Source organism: Vicugna pacos, chromosome 3 (genome assembly GCF_048564905.1).
Source record: "Vicugna pacos chromosome 3, VicPac4, whole genome shotgun sequence".
In the NCBI taxonomy this organism is placed as follows: Eukaryota; Metazoa; Chordata; class Mammalia; order Artiodactyla; family Camelidae; genus Vicugna; species Vicugna pacos.
Window position 1 is genome coordinate 97,254,959 of NC_132989.1, and position 15,261 is coordinate 97,270,219.

Consider the following 15,261-nt stretch of genomic DNA (forward strand, 5'->3'; position numbering starts at 1 on the left):
TGTGTGTGTGTGTGTGGGCCAGGGGGTGGGGAGCTTCCCAGAATTGCTGGCGCCTTACCTGCCCCTGAGGGACTGTCTGGCTTTGTCCTCAGGCCTTGAAGATAAATGTGTAGGGCTGGCTTCTTGTACTTTCTGAAATTCCTTAGCTGAGTCTTGGATGACTTCATCAGGACTCAGTGAAGTCAGCCTAGATATATCTATATGATCCTCTTTCCTAACTCCGTCCCACCAGGGTCCAGTTCAAATCCCATCACTTCTGCGGAGCTCTGGCACTGTCTGTGAGAGAACTGATCTCTCTCTCCTTGGGAATTATTTGCAACCTGATCAGGACATTTTCATACGTTCTTGTTATCTTATCCACAATTAGATTGGCTGTCACATCAGTGCAAGGATCGTGTCACTGACTTCTTTGCCGTAGGAAGTCACAGGAAGGCAGAGTAGGGCTCGCCCTGAGGGCCTGGGCCATACGTGTTGGTTGTTGCTGTTGTGGAGTCAGACAGACTTGGCTGGTTGGTTGTGTCGTTTACTATGTGACTCTGGGAAAATTACTCAATCTCTTTGAGCCTTGGTTTCCTCATCTGTACTAAGGTGGTAATATTAGGGCTTCTCTGATGGTCTGGCTGGTGCAGTGAATGAGGGCATTGGGTACAGAGTGCTTCGCACAGGATTTGACCTTCAGCAGGTGCTTAGTGTAAGTCTTGTTGAAAACTTTTAAACAGATGTATGTCTTTACCAGACCCCATCTCTCACCATCTCCACATTTCCCCCTACAGGCCCGTTTACTGAGTAACTCATCTGACTATTTGCTGAAAAAATGAAAATAACCTGATGGGCTTTAAACATGACTTCCTTTTTTTTCCTTTAAACTCTTTTTCTCAACATCAAGGAGATAAAAGGTAGAGGAGGGGGAGGAGAGAAGGAGAGAGAAAAGAAAGAAGCGACTGGGAGAAGCAGAGAAATCATCTTTGTCCTGCCAGTGTCTTACCTGTGCTGGCCTCCTGCCAGCCCCTAACCTTAGACGCCTGAGGGCCTGGGAGGCGGGGGGACCACAGCCAGCCAGGGACTCAAGGCTGCAGCCTGGAGCACAGGGGCCTCTTTAATGCAGGGGTTGCATACTGCACGGTCTCTGCACGGTCAACTGCAGAGAGCTGAGGGCTATGCAAGGGAACCTGTGCCGAGGGGAGGGGTGCCCAGCCTGAGGGCCAAGTGAGACAAGGAGACCATGTCACCAAGGGCTTCGTGAAGGCAGTGGGTTGCCCAGGTACACAAGCTCATGGGGAGCACTGAGCATCCTTGCACCTTGGAGGAGATCCACCCCCACGTGGCAAGGACAGGAGGAGGCCGAGAGGAGGCGGTCGTACCTAGCCCGTGCGGACGGGATTCCTCTACTTGGCCCAGTCGGCTAGCACCCCTTCCAGAAACAGACCCCTCGTGGGCTCAAGTGTGGCTTGCTCCCTGGCTTGGGCAGAAAGATTTAGAAACAGATAGTAGTTTGAAACTGTTCCCATGAGCTTCAAAAGGAGATGAGAGGGTGATAGACAGAAGGTAGGAAGTGGTGCAGAGTTAGAAACCATCGGTGTAAAGTCTTTGGAGATTTCTTAGCAAAGTCGTACTTATCCATGCAAAGTTAGTGCAGATGGACCATAAAAAGTTACTCTGCCACCAATGAGGGCTTAACTGTCTCCCCATATGTAAGCTTTCATAGGGCTTCCCTACACCTAGGATTATGTCTCATTTCTTTGGTAAATATTGCTCAGCGTGGCGTGTTCCAACTTCACACACGGTGAAACGGAGGAACCGTGATGAGCTACACAGAAAACCAGTGTCATCAACTCTGCAGCCCAAAGAGCGTGTGGGGAGAAGGGAGGGTATGGACGGTAAGGTTTCAGTTGTCCCAGTTCCGTGTCTGAGGCGGGGCCTCAGGAGGGGCCGGTGTTCGAGATCGCTTTGCAGGACAGGACCAGACTGATAAGCGGAAATTCCGGGAGGAAGTTTCAGCTTGGTGCAGGAGAGAGCTGCCTAACAGAACAAGACGGCCTGTCAGGTGGTGGGTGCCCCCGGCTCCGGCAGCGTTCCAACTGAGGCTGGATGGCCGTCACCGGAGATGAGGACGGGGCTGTGAGGTTTGCTGCTCTGCTCTCGTGTTTTGCCCCAGCCAGGGGTCCTGGGTGCCGATGAGAGCAGGTAGGAGGTGTGTGGCTGTCTTCCTGATAGAAATCCTCAAAGACTCAGACTTCGTTTCTCCATCAATCCAGGCTTCTTTCCTTGTTTACCCTTTCGGTAAATTCATCTTTCGTCAACTGCCTACGCCATTCCGAGCCCACTGAAAGCTTTTAGACTTGACCACCCCTTGGGTTAAGCTTCCCAGGGTGTGAAGCAGCACCTTATTCTTACTTGGGTTTTAAATAAACCTCTCTCAAGTTTCAAAGAGGTGTTTCTCCAACTTCTGGGAGTTTGAGGATGATTCCAGTTTTCTTCATGATTCTATAGTCTCTCCTGGGTTTTGCCTTCCAAACTATGATCCTCATACATAAATATTTTCCATACTGAAACCTGTTAGTCACCCTGATAATTCTACTGTCCTTCATTAGATCCTTTCCAGCTCTTTTTATACCTTTGAAGTAGGATGTCTTGAACCACATGCAGCTTTTCCAGCTTCCATGTGCTCCCGTCTTATGCACATTTACTCTGTGGGAGACGGTATGATGTCTGTGAAAATGCATGATTTGGGGGTATAGAAAATCCTGGATCTTCCACTGATATTATAGGGGGCTGTGTGACTTTGGGGAAGTTGTTTAACCAGCCACTTTGAGCATCAGTTTCCACATTTGCAAAATGGAGATAGCAGTATGTCCCTCAGAGGTTCATGAGGATAAACAAGTGGGCATTTCAAAGCCTTGTGCACTGCCTTGCTCCCAGTAAGCACTGAATAATTTAGAGGAGGAGGAGAAGGAAAAGAAAGAGAAAGTTCCCATTCTTGATTATATCTTTTTTAATGATGAGGGATCTCTTTAATGAAATAGATAATGGCTATTTCAAAGCAGTACTTTGAGTCTCCCTGTTATATTCAAATTTCACTTATTTTGATCATATTCATTTCAATTGATCTCTTCTTGCATTTTGGTCATATATATAAGAACATTGCATTTGCACATTATTAAACCTAAATTAAGCTTACAGCCTTGCATCTTTAAAAACATAAGTGAGAAATATGAGAGAGAGAGAGAGAGAGAGAGAGAGAGAGAGAGAGAGAGAGAGAGAGAGAGAATTAACCCATTATATTCTGGTCAATGTTTAGACAGCCTTGGCATCTCCCGGAAGCAAGAGCTACAGCGAGAGAAGTGGGAAAGGAACAACCTGCCAAACAGAAGCCTCTCTCGGCGTTCCATCAGCAAAGAGAGATGGGTGGAGACGCTGGTGGTGGCTGACACAAAGATGGTTGAGTACCACGGGAGTGAGAACGTGGAGTCCTACATCCTCACCATCATGAACATGGTACGTCTGACTGCATGGGGGCGGGGGCAGCTGGTGAAGAGATGTCATTAGAAATGAGAACACGAGACCCCTTTTTGGTCCTTCTAATACATATTTGTATTTATATTTATAAATAAATTCCATGCCTAAATAATTAAGGATGGAAATTCAGGACAAACTAATCTTTCTCTTAAAAATGTGTATCCTAAGAAAATTTCTAAGTGTATATTTTCTACTGGTTACTTATCCAGTGACTCGATCATTTTAGTATGTTTTTTTTCTTTTCTCATTGATTTATGCTAGTTCACAAATGAGTAAATGGAGGCAAAGAAGTAGTAGAACATGATTTCTTCAAGGTAGTTAGAACTAGAACTGGAAATGATAACCCCTAATGTCAAGCTTCCCTCTTGCATTGTTGAGGTTTTCTACCTTTTCATTTGACAGTATCTCACTCGTCTTTGCCCTCCACCAAAAACCCCTGACCTGTAAGGTAAGGAATTATTTGAAGGGCACTGCAGTTCTGTTTTGTCCCCTCTTCCAGCATTTGTCTAGTGTCTATCCATGTGAGGCTAATGGTTTTCCATTTCTGACTCCAGGTCACTGGCTTGTTCCACAGCCCAAGCATTGGCAATGCGATTCACATTGTTGTGGTGCGGCTCATTCTGCTTGAAGAAGAAGAGGTAAGGAAGAGTCTCCCCGCCACCTGCTTGTATCCTCACACCCCCACCTACTTTCTTCAGAAGAGCTCTTGAGGGTACCAGAAAGATGTTCGGAAGCCCATCTGTGTTATTTTCCGGGGAGTCCAGTGATGTCAAGTGTGAGATGGAGAACATTTCCAAGGTATACATTACTTGACATCATCTGACAGTCTTTGTATCTTATAACTCACAAGTCAGATTGACAGCAGTGACTAAGAATGTCCTACAGTGGAAACAGACTAAATTGTGTCATGGTGGGATGGTTTCAATAAAAGTTAGGAGGGACATGGAAATATTGGGTTTTTTATGCTTTTCTTTACCTCTTGCATATTAATAATGTCTCCCGGATCTGTGCCCACTCGTCTCCCTGCACTTTGCCTTGGGGATTCCATCCATTCTCAGAGACTTACCTGGCATCGGTGTGCTGAGATTCAATTGATGCCTCAAGTCCAGACCTCCTACTTGAGCTCCAGACTCATATTCCATTGCTTACTTGACATCTCATCCTTCATGTGGTCTAGTCACTCAAACTTGGAAGCTTAGTAAGTTCGAAATGTTTCCTAACTCAAATCATCTCAATCCTGCCTCTCACTGCTCTCCAACCCTGTGTCTTCTCCAGCTCAGTAAATAGTGCTGTTATGCACTGTTGCATAAGCCCAGAAGTCATTCTTGATTCCTTCTGTTCTTATCTTCAACATTCAACAGCAAGACCCACAGGGCTCCTACCTGCTGTGGCCACACCACGGTGATGGTACGCAGGTTGGTAAAAGAATTACCCAGAGACAGAGAGGAGTTTAGGAAAATTTAATAGGGACACCGCTACAGGCCAGAGGGTGGGCATGGAGGGTCTTTTATTGGGGGGAGGGGGCTGTGCACACCAGGAGTAGGGGCTGTGTGATCAGTTTGTGCACAGGTACCTGATTGGTTGCAAGATCTGTCAGGGACTTCTCTGAACAATAGGTTTTACGACTTTGGTAAGGGCAAGGTGTGAGGCCTGTCGCCTAGAGTATTGTGAGATGGGCTGTCTCCTGGGACAATGTTAGGGTAAACACACATCAAGAGATGTTTTTATCCTGTAGAAATGCAGGTATGGTGGTGGTGGTGGGGGTCCTGCAGTGGGGAATTGGAGCTAAGGTGTCAGTAGGCTCCAGGCACACAGAGAGCCCAGGGGTGGGGGTTTTGACTCCAGAGAATTTCAACCGGCTCCACATTACCTTCAGAATACATCTCCACGGTCATTGTGTTGATTTCAACCTTATATCTTGCCTAGATGACCACAGTAAAATCCCAAATGTTCTTCCTATTTTAAGATTCGCCCCCCATCATCCAATCTCTATGTAGCAGTTAGAATGGCCATTTTAAATACAAATTGAGTTGCTCCACTATTAATAGGTTTATGTCCTTTTTAGAACAAAGTCAACATTTCTTACTGTGTCCTGCAGAGACTTTCATTATCTGGCCTCCATCCACCTTTCCAGGTTTTCCTTGTGCCACCCTCTGCCTTGCTCCCCGCCTTCGCATTCACTGGACTTCACGTAGGTTCTGGGACACACAAGGCACTCTTCAGCCTCTTGGCCTGCACACTTGAGGTTCCCAATGCCTGGAACACCCCTTTCCTGGCTCTGCTTGTGGCTGGCACCTGCTCACCTCTCAGACCTCTATTTAAATGCTGCTTCTTCAGAGAGGTCTCCATGACCAACCTGCCCAAAGCTGGCCCCACTTTCTCTTCTCCACCACAGAATGCAGTTTGCTTCCTTTACTGATCCTACCCTCAGCCACTGTCAGAATGTGAACTCCATGAGAGCAGTTGACTATGTTTCTTTATTCTTGTCTTTATCTCCAACTCTTAACATAGTGCCTGGGCATGAATGAATGAATGAATGAATAAAAAAGGAATGAAACCAAATTTAATGAATGAGTGAGCAGCCAAGCTGATGGAATGACTCGGCAATCTATAGCACTTTACCAGCAGCTGAGATCTGTGAAGAAGTGTCTCATTCATATCTCCATCAGCAAGGGACCTGAGGTCAAAATGCTCAAGTCTAGGTCTATTGTTTTCTGAGCAGAAGCCTCCACAATAGGCTAGGAAGTTTTGAAACAATGATCGCTGGAGCCTGGATCCCTTTTCCTTCCCCTCTCCCCCACCATCCCTGCTTCCCTTAGTCACTTAACGCATACTTTGGGTTTCCTGGGATACCGATGGATATATTATTTCTCTTCCTGTGAAACTTTTGTTAAAAAAATTTATCCAAAACTTAGAAATCAGGCAAAACAAAAACCGTGTGTCCTCTCAGTGTGAACTCTCTGATTCCATGGGAAAATAACTTTGGTTATTTCTTTGATCAGGGACTAGACATGGTAGAGTTAGGTGTTAACACGCAGAAAACTGATTGAGTGAAAATGGATTTTGTCCAGTAAAGATAGAAGTGACTGTGTCCGGCAGAGAAGGTAATTCTAAAGGGTATGGTTTTATTGGCCTGGGGAACATTAAATAATTCTGTATCTAATTTAGCAGTCTCATGCCAGCATTTTTTTGTGGACTATAATTGCATCAGTTTCATGTATCTGCCTTTGAACCAGCTTTGCCACCTGGCCTGTCTCCTTATTAGTGAGTTAAAGAGATCTTGAACATGTGCTCACGGAATATTTGTATGAGAGTTACGTTTTTTAACTTTTTGAAATTATACTTTGAAACCTTGGCGTTGCATAATGGTCTAGCGTATGTGTGTGCTTAGCCACAGGGAGAATAAAAAGAAGGTTCTTTTGGGTGTGAGAAGGAGAAGCCTTCACCATCTGCAGTCCCAACAGTAAGAGTAGTAGGACCTCAAACTGTGGCTTCCTTACAACCCTGTAACTCTTCCTTCCCAGGAAACAATGCCACCGAAGTCCTGCTGCCAGTGGAATCCTTTCCGAGAACTTGACTGGCTGTTACCTCTCTGGCCCCAGCACAATTACATTGTTTTCCTTCTTCTCATCCTTGTTTTTCAAGTGCAACGAGACACAAATGATTTGCTGTTTAAAAAAAAAGCCATGTCTCCCTATCTCCCACTTGCCAAGTGTCTTCCCCTTTCAAGCTTTTATAGAATCTCCACGTAGTACAAGGTTTACCATTTGGCAACAGAACTGCTAGCTCACTGGAGAGCTGCAATTCACGATTCCCACTTTCTTGATTCCCAGATCATGGCTCAAGCTGTTCTTCACATCTTTGACTAATGAGCAGCCCCAAAACAAGAGACAGCCATGAGTCTCATAGAAGTGACTCAACTAACATCCAGGTAGCAGCCACAGGCAGCAAGTACAGTGTGAGGTGCTGCGAGGGGACTGCTCTTGAGCAGGGAGACCTGAGTTCTAGTCCTGACTCTGTCATCATCCCGTAGGTAACTCTGAGGAAGTCACATCATTGCTCCATCTCTCCTTTTTCTTCATCTAAATGAGAATAATAAATGAGGAGTGAGCTGTGATGCACAAACTGTATGTCAAATGCTATGCTAACCACTGAGGGGAGAGATAGGAATATAATAAGTCCTATTTCTTGATTCTAAGGAACTTAGCATCTCCTGCACAAAGGCACAAGATGGAAAATTTCAAATTGAGATTGTCATGAGTATAAGAAAAAAAAATCCAAAGAGGCACCTGGGATAAGGAAGGATACTTGGATGTCTAAGCTGGTTTTTAGAGGATGGGAAGAAATTAACCAGTGAGGAAGGACACTCCAGGTAGAGCGACCTGGAAGTAAGGGTAAAAGGACCAAGGAATCAGTGTGGCTTCAGATATGAGCTAACTTGCTCTCACTCGTGTCCTCTGTCCCTCCTGCCTGGAATCAAGTTCTCATTTTCACTTTATGACCCTAATCCTATCCTTTGAACTTCCATTCTCCTTCAAGGGCTTGGACACAAACTTGGCTTCTAGCCCTTTCCACTTTGTGCCAATTTATTCGAAGGCCTCCCTGCTCCACTTTTGGGCCAGGGGTTAAGGATAGGATTGCTCCCTTTCCTCCTAGTCCTGTGAGTGGTTGGTAGTCACAGCAAGCACAGATTTATAGTCAGTCTCCCCTCTTTCTAGTCATGTAATAGGTTACTTGACTTGCCTATGTGTCCATTTGTTATTTGGTAAAGAAGAAATGAGAATATTTACTTCCTAGGGTTGCTGGGAGACTCAAAGATGCTAATTCATGTAATAGTCAGCATACTCTCTGGCTTGTAGAAACCACTCAATCTGTGTCACTTGCCAGTATCAGTCCTGTTCTTACCCTGGTCATCATCATTTAGGTCCACAACAACCCTAGAAACTTGTTACTATTACACTCTTTTCACAGATGAGGAAGCTGTACCGAAGTCCTTGATGCAAAATAAAAAACCTTAAGGGACAAGACTAGGGTCATATGAAGTTGGAGACTTCCTTTAAGAACAGGGTAGAGATAAAACTGGGAGGGAAGTGAGTTGGGATGCAGCCAGCCCGGTGGGCCCCAGGTCACTGTGCCCTCAAGGGGTGGAGCTCACAAGCGTCAGGCTGCTGAAGGAGCAGTGGTAGGGCTGACAGACAGGAAGGTGATGAGTTTTTTCACAGGGAGTATCTCTCTTGGTCTCAGAGTGACTTAATGTTGGGTCACTTCTATGAGACTCTGGAGTTAAGAGACTGTTACCTTTGGAGATTTAGGCTGGTGACTTCCCCTGCCCCCAGGGTGATTTGTGGGTCTGTAATAACCTCTAGAATTGCTTCTTTATCAAGATAAATGCTAAAAATATTGGCAATGAATTTGTATGCTCATTAGCTTTTTAAAAACTCAAGTATCTCTTCAGCTGATAGTCAGATGAGTTACTCCTTAGACACACGGGAAGTTTTCAGGTTAAACTTCTTACTGCTTTTTTGTTCTCTGCCTGTTCTCTTTCTTCCAGGAACCTAAGCCTAGCTAACAGAGAACAATCCCATTGTGCACTGAATCACGAATTCCCAAGGAAATCAATACATAATTTTTTTTTCATTACAAAGAGAGAGGTTACAAAGAGAACAATTTATAATAAAAAGCCATGTTCTTGCAAAATAATTTTCTCTCCCCCATTTGGGACTATTTCTGTGAGCCACTGCTGATTTCCTCTAGGTCACCTCCCTGTCCTATTAGGTCACATACTCAAATGAATAGATAAGAGGAAGTGGGAAGTGAATTGGACTCGCTTGAGAAAATGAGGTGAGAAAAATGATGAAAGAGTGAAAAGGGAAATCTATTTTTGTTTACAAAGGAAATAGGAAAAAAATTAGTGTGGATGGGAGTTTGTTTTGACAAGCCCCGATAATGATGAAGATGCTTTATGGAAAATGTTTAGTGCAAGTCTGTCTCCCTTTATTCGCTGTGCAACGGAGTGATCTCTCTGAAGCTCTTTTGTAAGTTGTGCGTGCTTAGGGCTGCATGGCATTGAGGCATAGCTGATGACTGTGACCAAGGCTCCTGTGATCAAGTGCATTCAAGAAATTAAGTGAGTAAGTGTTTCTTGGACTTAACTTCTTATGAGACTTGGAGATGAAGAGGCTGAGGGGGCTGAAAAAAGCTGTGCTCAGTTAAAACTTCCTGGAAGAGTCATGACGTCTAGTAGAAAAGCAGGAAGCTGTCCTTGAGCTTGTGTTAAATGTCACATATTGTAGATGAAAGTTCTACACAGGGGCAGGGCACCCAGTTACCAATGCTCAGCAACTCAGTTAGCGGCACTTGCTTTGTCTGTAAGGGGAACGGACAAAAGCCATAGGGAGAAAGCAAGCAAGATTTTGGGGTGACTTCAGGCCCTAATTTTTTTTTCATCAATGATTATCCCCCAGGTTATTCCAGAACTGCTTTGTAAAAATGTTGGAGAGTAAGACGAATCCCCTCTGTTGACATCTCTTTACACCCAGCTCCTTTGCGCCTCATTTACTCCTTCCTTCCTCAGGAGTTCTGCTGCTGGAAAATCTCAACAACCAGGCAGCCCTGGCCCATATACTCGGATGGTTCAACCTGGATATAGTTCTCACTACTGCTCGATCCCCGATTGTTCTCTCTCCTCCTCATTCCTGTCAGGAACTTTGAAGGGTCTTAGATTTTCCTCTCCTTGCAAGCAAACAGGTCATCCTACCATACTTTCATGGATGTGACTCTCGGAGAAGACATGAGACTTTTGGGTCAGAGACAAAGGGCTTCATTACTCACAGTACATGGGGCGTGAGCTTCACGTTTGTATCTGTCCCGCTTGTCCCCTAAATCCTGCAGGGGTGATGCAGGCACCCCAGGTGGATGCTGTGCACACACTGTGTTTTATCACAGCTGAGAAGCCCCAAAATAAGGAAACTCCAATCCCTTAAACGTGGTTGTAAGAAATTTGTTGAATTTTGCCCCAGAGGAAGCCATTATCTTTATTATCTTAGAAAGCAAGGAAATCTGCCTTCTTCCCTGGAGGGAGACACTATCCCTATATGCCAAGGCTGTTTGCTATACAATATCCTTGAAAAAAACACAAAAGCTGTCAGTGCCTTTGTTCAGAAGAGGTCAAGAACACAGGAGACGTGTGTAAAGCCGTTTCCCGGCAGATCCTATTACAGGCAGCAGAATTACTGTTCCATATTTTATGCTTTATTCTTAAACTTCTGGCCCCTTACCTTCCTCTTCTCTAATCAGCAGATCTTGCCTCTTTGCTAACTCGCCACAGAACCTCTCAGCCACAAAATCTTCACTTTTGTCCGGCTTCATGGATATATGCTTTGCCGTTTCTCCATTCCTTGAGGAGTGATGGGCGTCCTCTGTTTTGTCGGTACGCTGAGAATGCCAGGCTGTGTGCAGTACTTGATTCAGGCCAGTTATTATTTTTAAGATACCAGTATTTTTTGGAGATAATTCTAGATTCAAACACAGTTGTAAGAAATAGTACAGAGAAATCCCTTATATCCTCTACCCACTTGCCCCCAATGGTAACGTCCTGCATAACTTTGGAATAATATCAGAACCAACAAATCGATACTCATATAAACCACCTACCTTATTCAGATTTCACCAGTTTTATAAGCACTGTTTGGTGTGTGCGTCAGGCGTGTGTTTACATTTAGTTCTTGTCAATTTAACATGTATAGATTTCTGTGACCTTCATCGTAATACAGAACAGTTCCATTACAAGGATCCCTCTCATGCTCCTCTTTTGTAGATCCTTCTGCTTACAGTCCTAACTCCTAGAAAGCCCCTAGTCTGTTCTCCATCTCTCTAATGTTGTCACTTCAAGAATGTTATATAAGTGGAATTGTACACTGTGTAATCTCTTGAGATTGGATTTTCCTCATTCAGCGTAATTCTCTTGAGAGCCATCCAAGTTGTGTGCATTGAGAATTTACTCCTTTTTATTTCTGAGTAGCATTCCATGGTAGACGTCAGTTTATTTAACCATTCACTCATTGAGGGACATTTTGATCGTTTCTAGTTTTTTTGCTATTATTCATGAAGCCGCTATAAACATTCCACTACAGGGTTTTATGTGAGTGTAAATCTTCATTTCTCTGGGATAATGTCTAAGCATACAGTCGCTGGGTCATATGGTAGTTGCATGTTTGGTTTTGTAAGAAGTCTCAAACTGTTTTTCATAGGGGCTGTAGCATTTCACATTCTCACCAACAGTGAGTGATCCACTTTTACCATGTTTTTACCATTGTTTGGGTGCTGTCACTAATTTTAATGTTGGTCATTTAGACATATAGTACTATCTCATAGTGGTTTCAATTTGCAATTCAATGATTGCAATTAAATGATGGTTAGTGACGCTGAGCATCTTTCCCTGCGCTTATTCGCCATCTGTGTATGCCCTTCAGTGGAGTGTCTCTTCTTGCCTTTTGCCTGTTTTCTAATTGTTCTTTTACTGTTGAGAGATCTTTATGTATATATAGGTATCTTTTTATATTTTCTGGGTGTAAGGTCCTGTGGCTTACCAGTACGTTCTCCCACTTTGTAGTTTATCTTTTCCTCCTCTTCACAACACTTCTCTCAGAGCCAAAGTTTTTCATTTTGACGAGATCCAGATTTTCCATTTGTCCTTTGCTGGATTGTCTGACTGGTGTCCAGTCTCTGAACTCTTTGCCTAGCTCTCAGGACCCAAGAATTTCCCTATATTTTTTTTTCTAAAAGTTTTATCATCTTAACATTTTACATTTCTATCTATGATCGATCTTCAGTTCATTTTTGTGTAAGGTGTGATGTTTAGATCAAGGCTCATGTCTTTCATCAGCATTTTGTAATTTTCAGGATACAGATCCTGTTCCTGTTTTGTTAGATTTCTACCGTTTTCATTTTCATTGGAACAATGCAAAATGGCATTATTTTTTGATTCATGGATATTCTTTTAGAGACTTTCTCCCCTCAAAAAACAAATGAACAAACAAACAAGTGTAGGGTTTAAAACAGACCTCCGAGAAATTAACAGCTGATGCTTTGTTTGATGACCTGCCTTCCTGTCTGCAGGAGCGAGAATTAAGACACCAACCAATGAGGCTGGTCACCAGTTAGAGAACCACAGCTTCATCGAGGAGCCCTCGTTCTCTTAGTCTTTGATTCAGTCACTGAGCTGAGTGACCATCAGCTAGTTCTTCACTTCTCTGAGGTTTAATTTCCTCTTACACAATGAAAATAGCAATGCTTTATTTACAAATAATGCTGAGAAGATGCAATTAAACAAGAGAATATGTGTGAAAGTATAGTAAACGATCAAGAAATGTTTTCTTCTTTTTCTCCTTTCCTTTTTCCTTCTTCCCTCCACCCACCCCTTTTATTTCCTTCTCTTTTCTTCCTTTCCATCCCTGATTCATGCCTCCTGGCCAGTTCCTTATGGTGGAGCTGGGATATTTGTTCCAGTAGGGTTTCTATTCTAACGCCAGCTTGACTAGTTGAACAGGAGACTGACTCCCCCGTGGCCAGCCAGCCCCCTAGAACTTCCCCTCCTCCACCATACGTCATATAATGAATGATATAATGATGAGGATTATTAAATACTGAAGGCTCTTTCTTCTATTTTAATTTTTACACTAAGAGGTTCAGTGAGTTTTCATGAGTGATGAGCACTTCCTGTGTTCCCATGAAGGGAAAGAGTTCTCTGGTAGTCGGTGTGGGTGAGGGTCCCGGGAGTGCCTCCAACAGGCACCTGAAGCCTCTCAGGCCCTGTATGAATTGGGTGTGGGCCTTAGTAAAATACATAATACAGAGAAGCAAGCTCATAGTTTTACGTAGAAATCGCCCAAAAGTTCTTGGGTTATGCCCAGGGTAACAGACTCAGATTAGAGTAGGCCAATGGACGTAGTCATTCTCCAAGGAGAATCCACCTTGTACAAGGGATGGCTCTGTATAGAGACTCCAAAGAAATGGGGCAAAGGAAAGAAATTTCCCCTTTAGAAATTCAGAGTAAACTGGAGTCCCTCTAGGGCTGATCATCCATTTTTCCTTCTCCCTCATGTGACAAGCATTTGTCCAGGTAGTTTGGAACAATCCCTCCCCTCTCATCTCCAATAGTAACTGTGGGCCACATAGATGTGACTCAGGAGCCCTTGAGGTCGCTGGCTGGGGGCATCTGCTCCAGCATTCTAATTGCTGTCAGGTCATCGATGATCCTAACTGGTTAGAAGCTGGAGAGATTATGTCATGTTCTGGCCTTCACCCACAGACATCAAACCAAGATGGAAACCATGAGCAAGGAAACATCCAGTACATCCTTGCAGGATGTCTCATGAAAGGAAGAAGCTTTTTGTTGAAAATCTATTCATTTTGCGTTAGAAATAAAAATGTGTCTTTGGCTTAGGAAGCAGAGTCCCACTAGAAATAGAACTTCAAACAGCTGTTGGTCTTTGTTGATATATTTTTAGTTTTTCTTCGAGGGCTGCTACTTGTCCCTTGAATGATAATTTCTGTCCTACAGTTCTCCTCTCTACGCTCTTTTAGTAGAATGAGAATGATAGTTTAGAGCAAGGGGTTGGCCCAGAGGGTAAGTTGGCCTCCCCAGATTCCTGCCAGGGGTCTGGGGCACCCACCCAGAGCTCATCTCACTTGGCTGCTTCTGGAGAGTAATGCAGTGGACACTGATGACAGTAAACTCACCCAGGCCAATCCCTTCCTCTTCTTTCTCCAGCAAGGATTGAAAATAGTCCACCATGCAGAGAAGACACTGTCCAGCTTCTGTAAGTGGCAGAAGAGCATCAACCCCAAGAGTGACCTCAACCCTGCCCATCACGATGTGGCCGTCCTTCTCACCAGGTACCCAGAGACTATGCGGAAGCCAGGGGCTGCAAGGCAGGGAGGGCTGGCAGGTGGTTGCTACTTTTTGGTGCTCTTGGTCATTTAAAAGGCAGCTTCTATGAACTAGACAACTTCTGACTCCCGAACCAGTCAGGGAGCAGTTAGCAAACTTGCTGAATGTGCACAACTCTCTGTGTTAATAAACTGAATCTGCTGGCAAACGCAGACCTCTTTCCTATTCCGATGATGATGTCATCCTTAAAACTGGCTTCTCAGTGCAGCTCTGTAAACAATGAGGAGGCTTGTTTGCAGATCCTCATTAAAGAGTCCCATAACTCTTAACCAAGAGATTTCTCATTCTTTAAGTTTTTTTTTTTTTAATTTTCTTCAGTTTAGAAACCTGCAAGTGTCTTTATGGAAATCAGTCCTCCTGGTAAACCCATCCCTGACTGATGCTGAAGACAGAATATGGGGAGAAGGGCCTCCCCTGAGTAGGCAGGGTGGTTTGCTCGTAACTTTCTCCCTCTGACCCTCACGAAGACACTGTTTTGTTCTCCCTGTGGTGCTAAGCTCACAGGTGTGTAAAGCTAGTGGCCGCTCCTGGTCAACCCAGGCTCTTAGAAGGCTATGTTTGCTCATTGAGTCAATAAATATTTATTGAGCTCCTGCTGTATAACAGATGCTGCCTTAATCCAGACCAATGAAGTTCTTACATTAATGGGGGAAGTAGGTGCTCACTAGGCACTTCTGTGCAGATTCAGAGACATCTTGAAATCCAGGGATGTGTAATGGAAGAGGCTCTTCGGCCTGGCCCTCCAGCCACAGAAAATTTCGGGCACAGGAAGACCCTAGGTGTATGTGTGTTGT

At 44.3% G+C, this 15,261-nt stretch overlaps 1 protein-coding gene across 1 annotated transcript in view; it reads left to right on the forward strand.

Moving 5' to 3' along the window:
• Window positions 1-15,261, forward strand: part of ADAMTS12 (ADAM metallopeptidase with thrombospondin type 1 motif 12) — a 288,416-nt gene that overhangs the window by 159,763 nt on the left and 113,392 nt on the right. Inside the window, exons 4-6 of the mRNA XM_015235450.2 lie at window positions 3,299-3,495; window positions 4,071-4,154; window positions 14,288-14,412. Coding sequence (XP_015090936.1) covers window positions 3,299-3,495; window positions 4,071-4,154; window positions 14,288-14,412 — 406 coding nt within the window. The remainder of the gene's footprint in view (window positions 1-3,298; window positions 3,496-4,070; window positions 4,155-14,287; window positions 14,413-15,261) is intronic.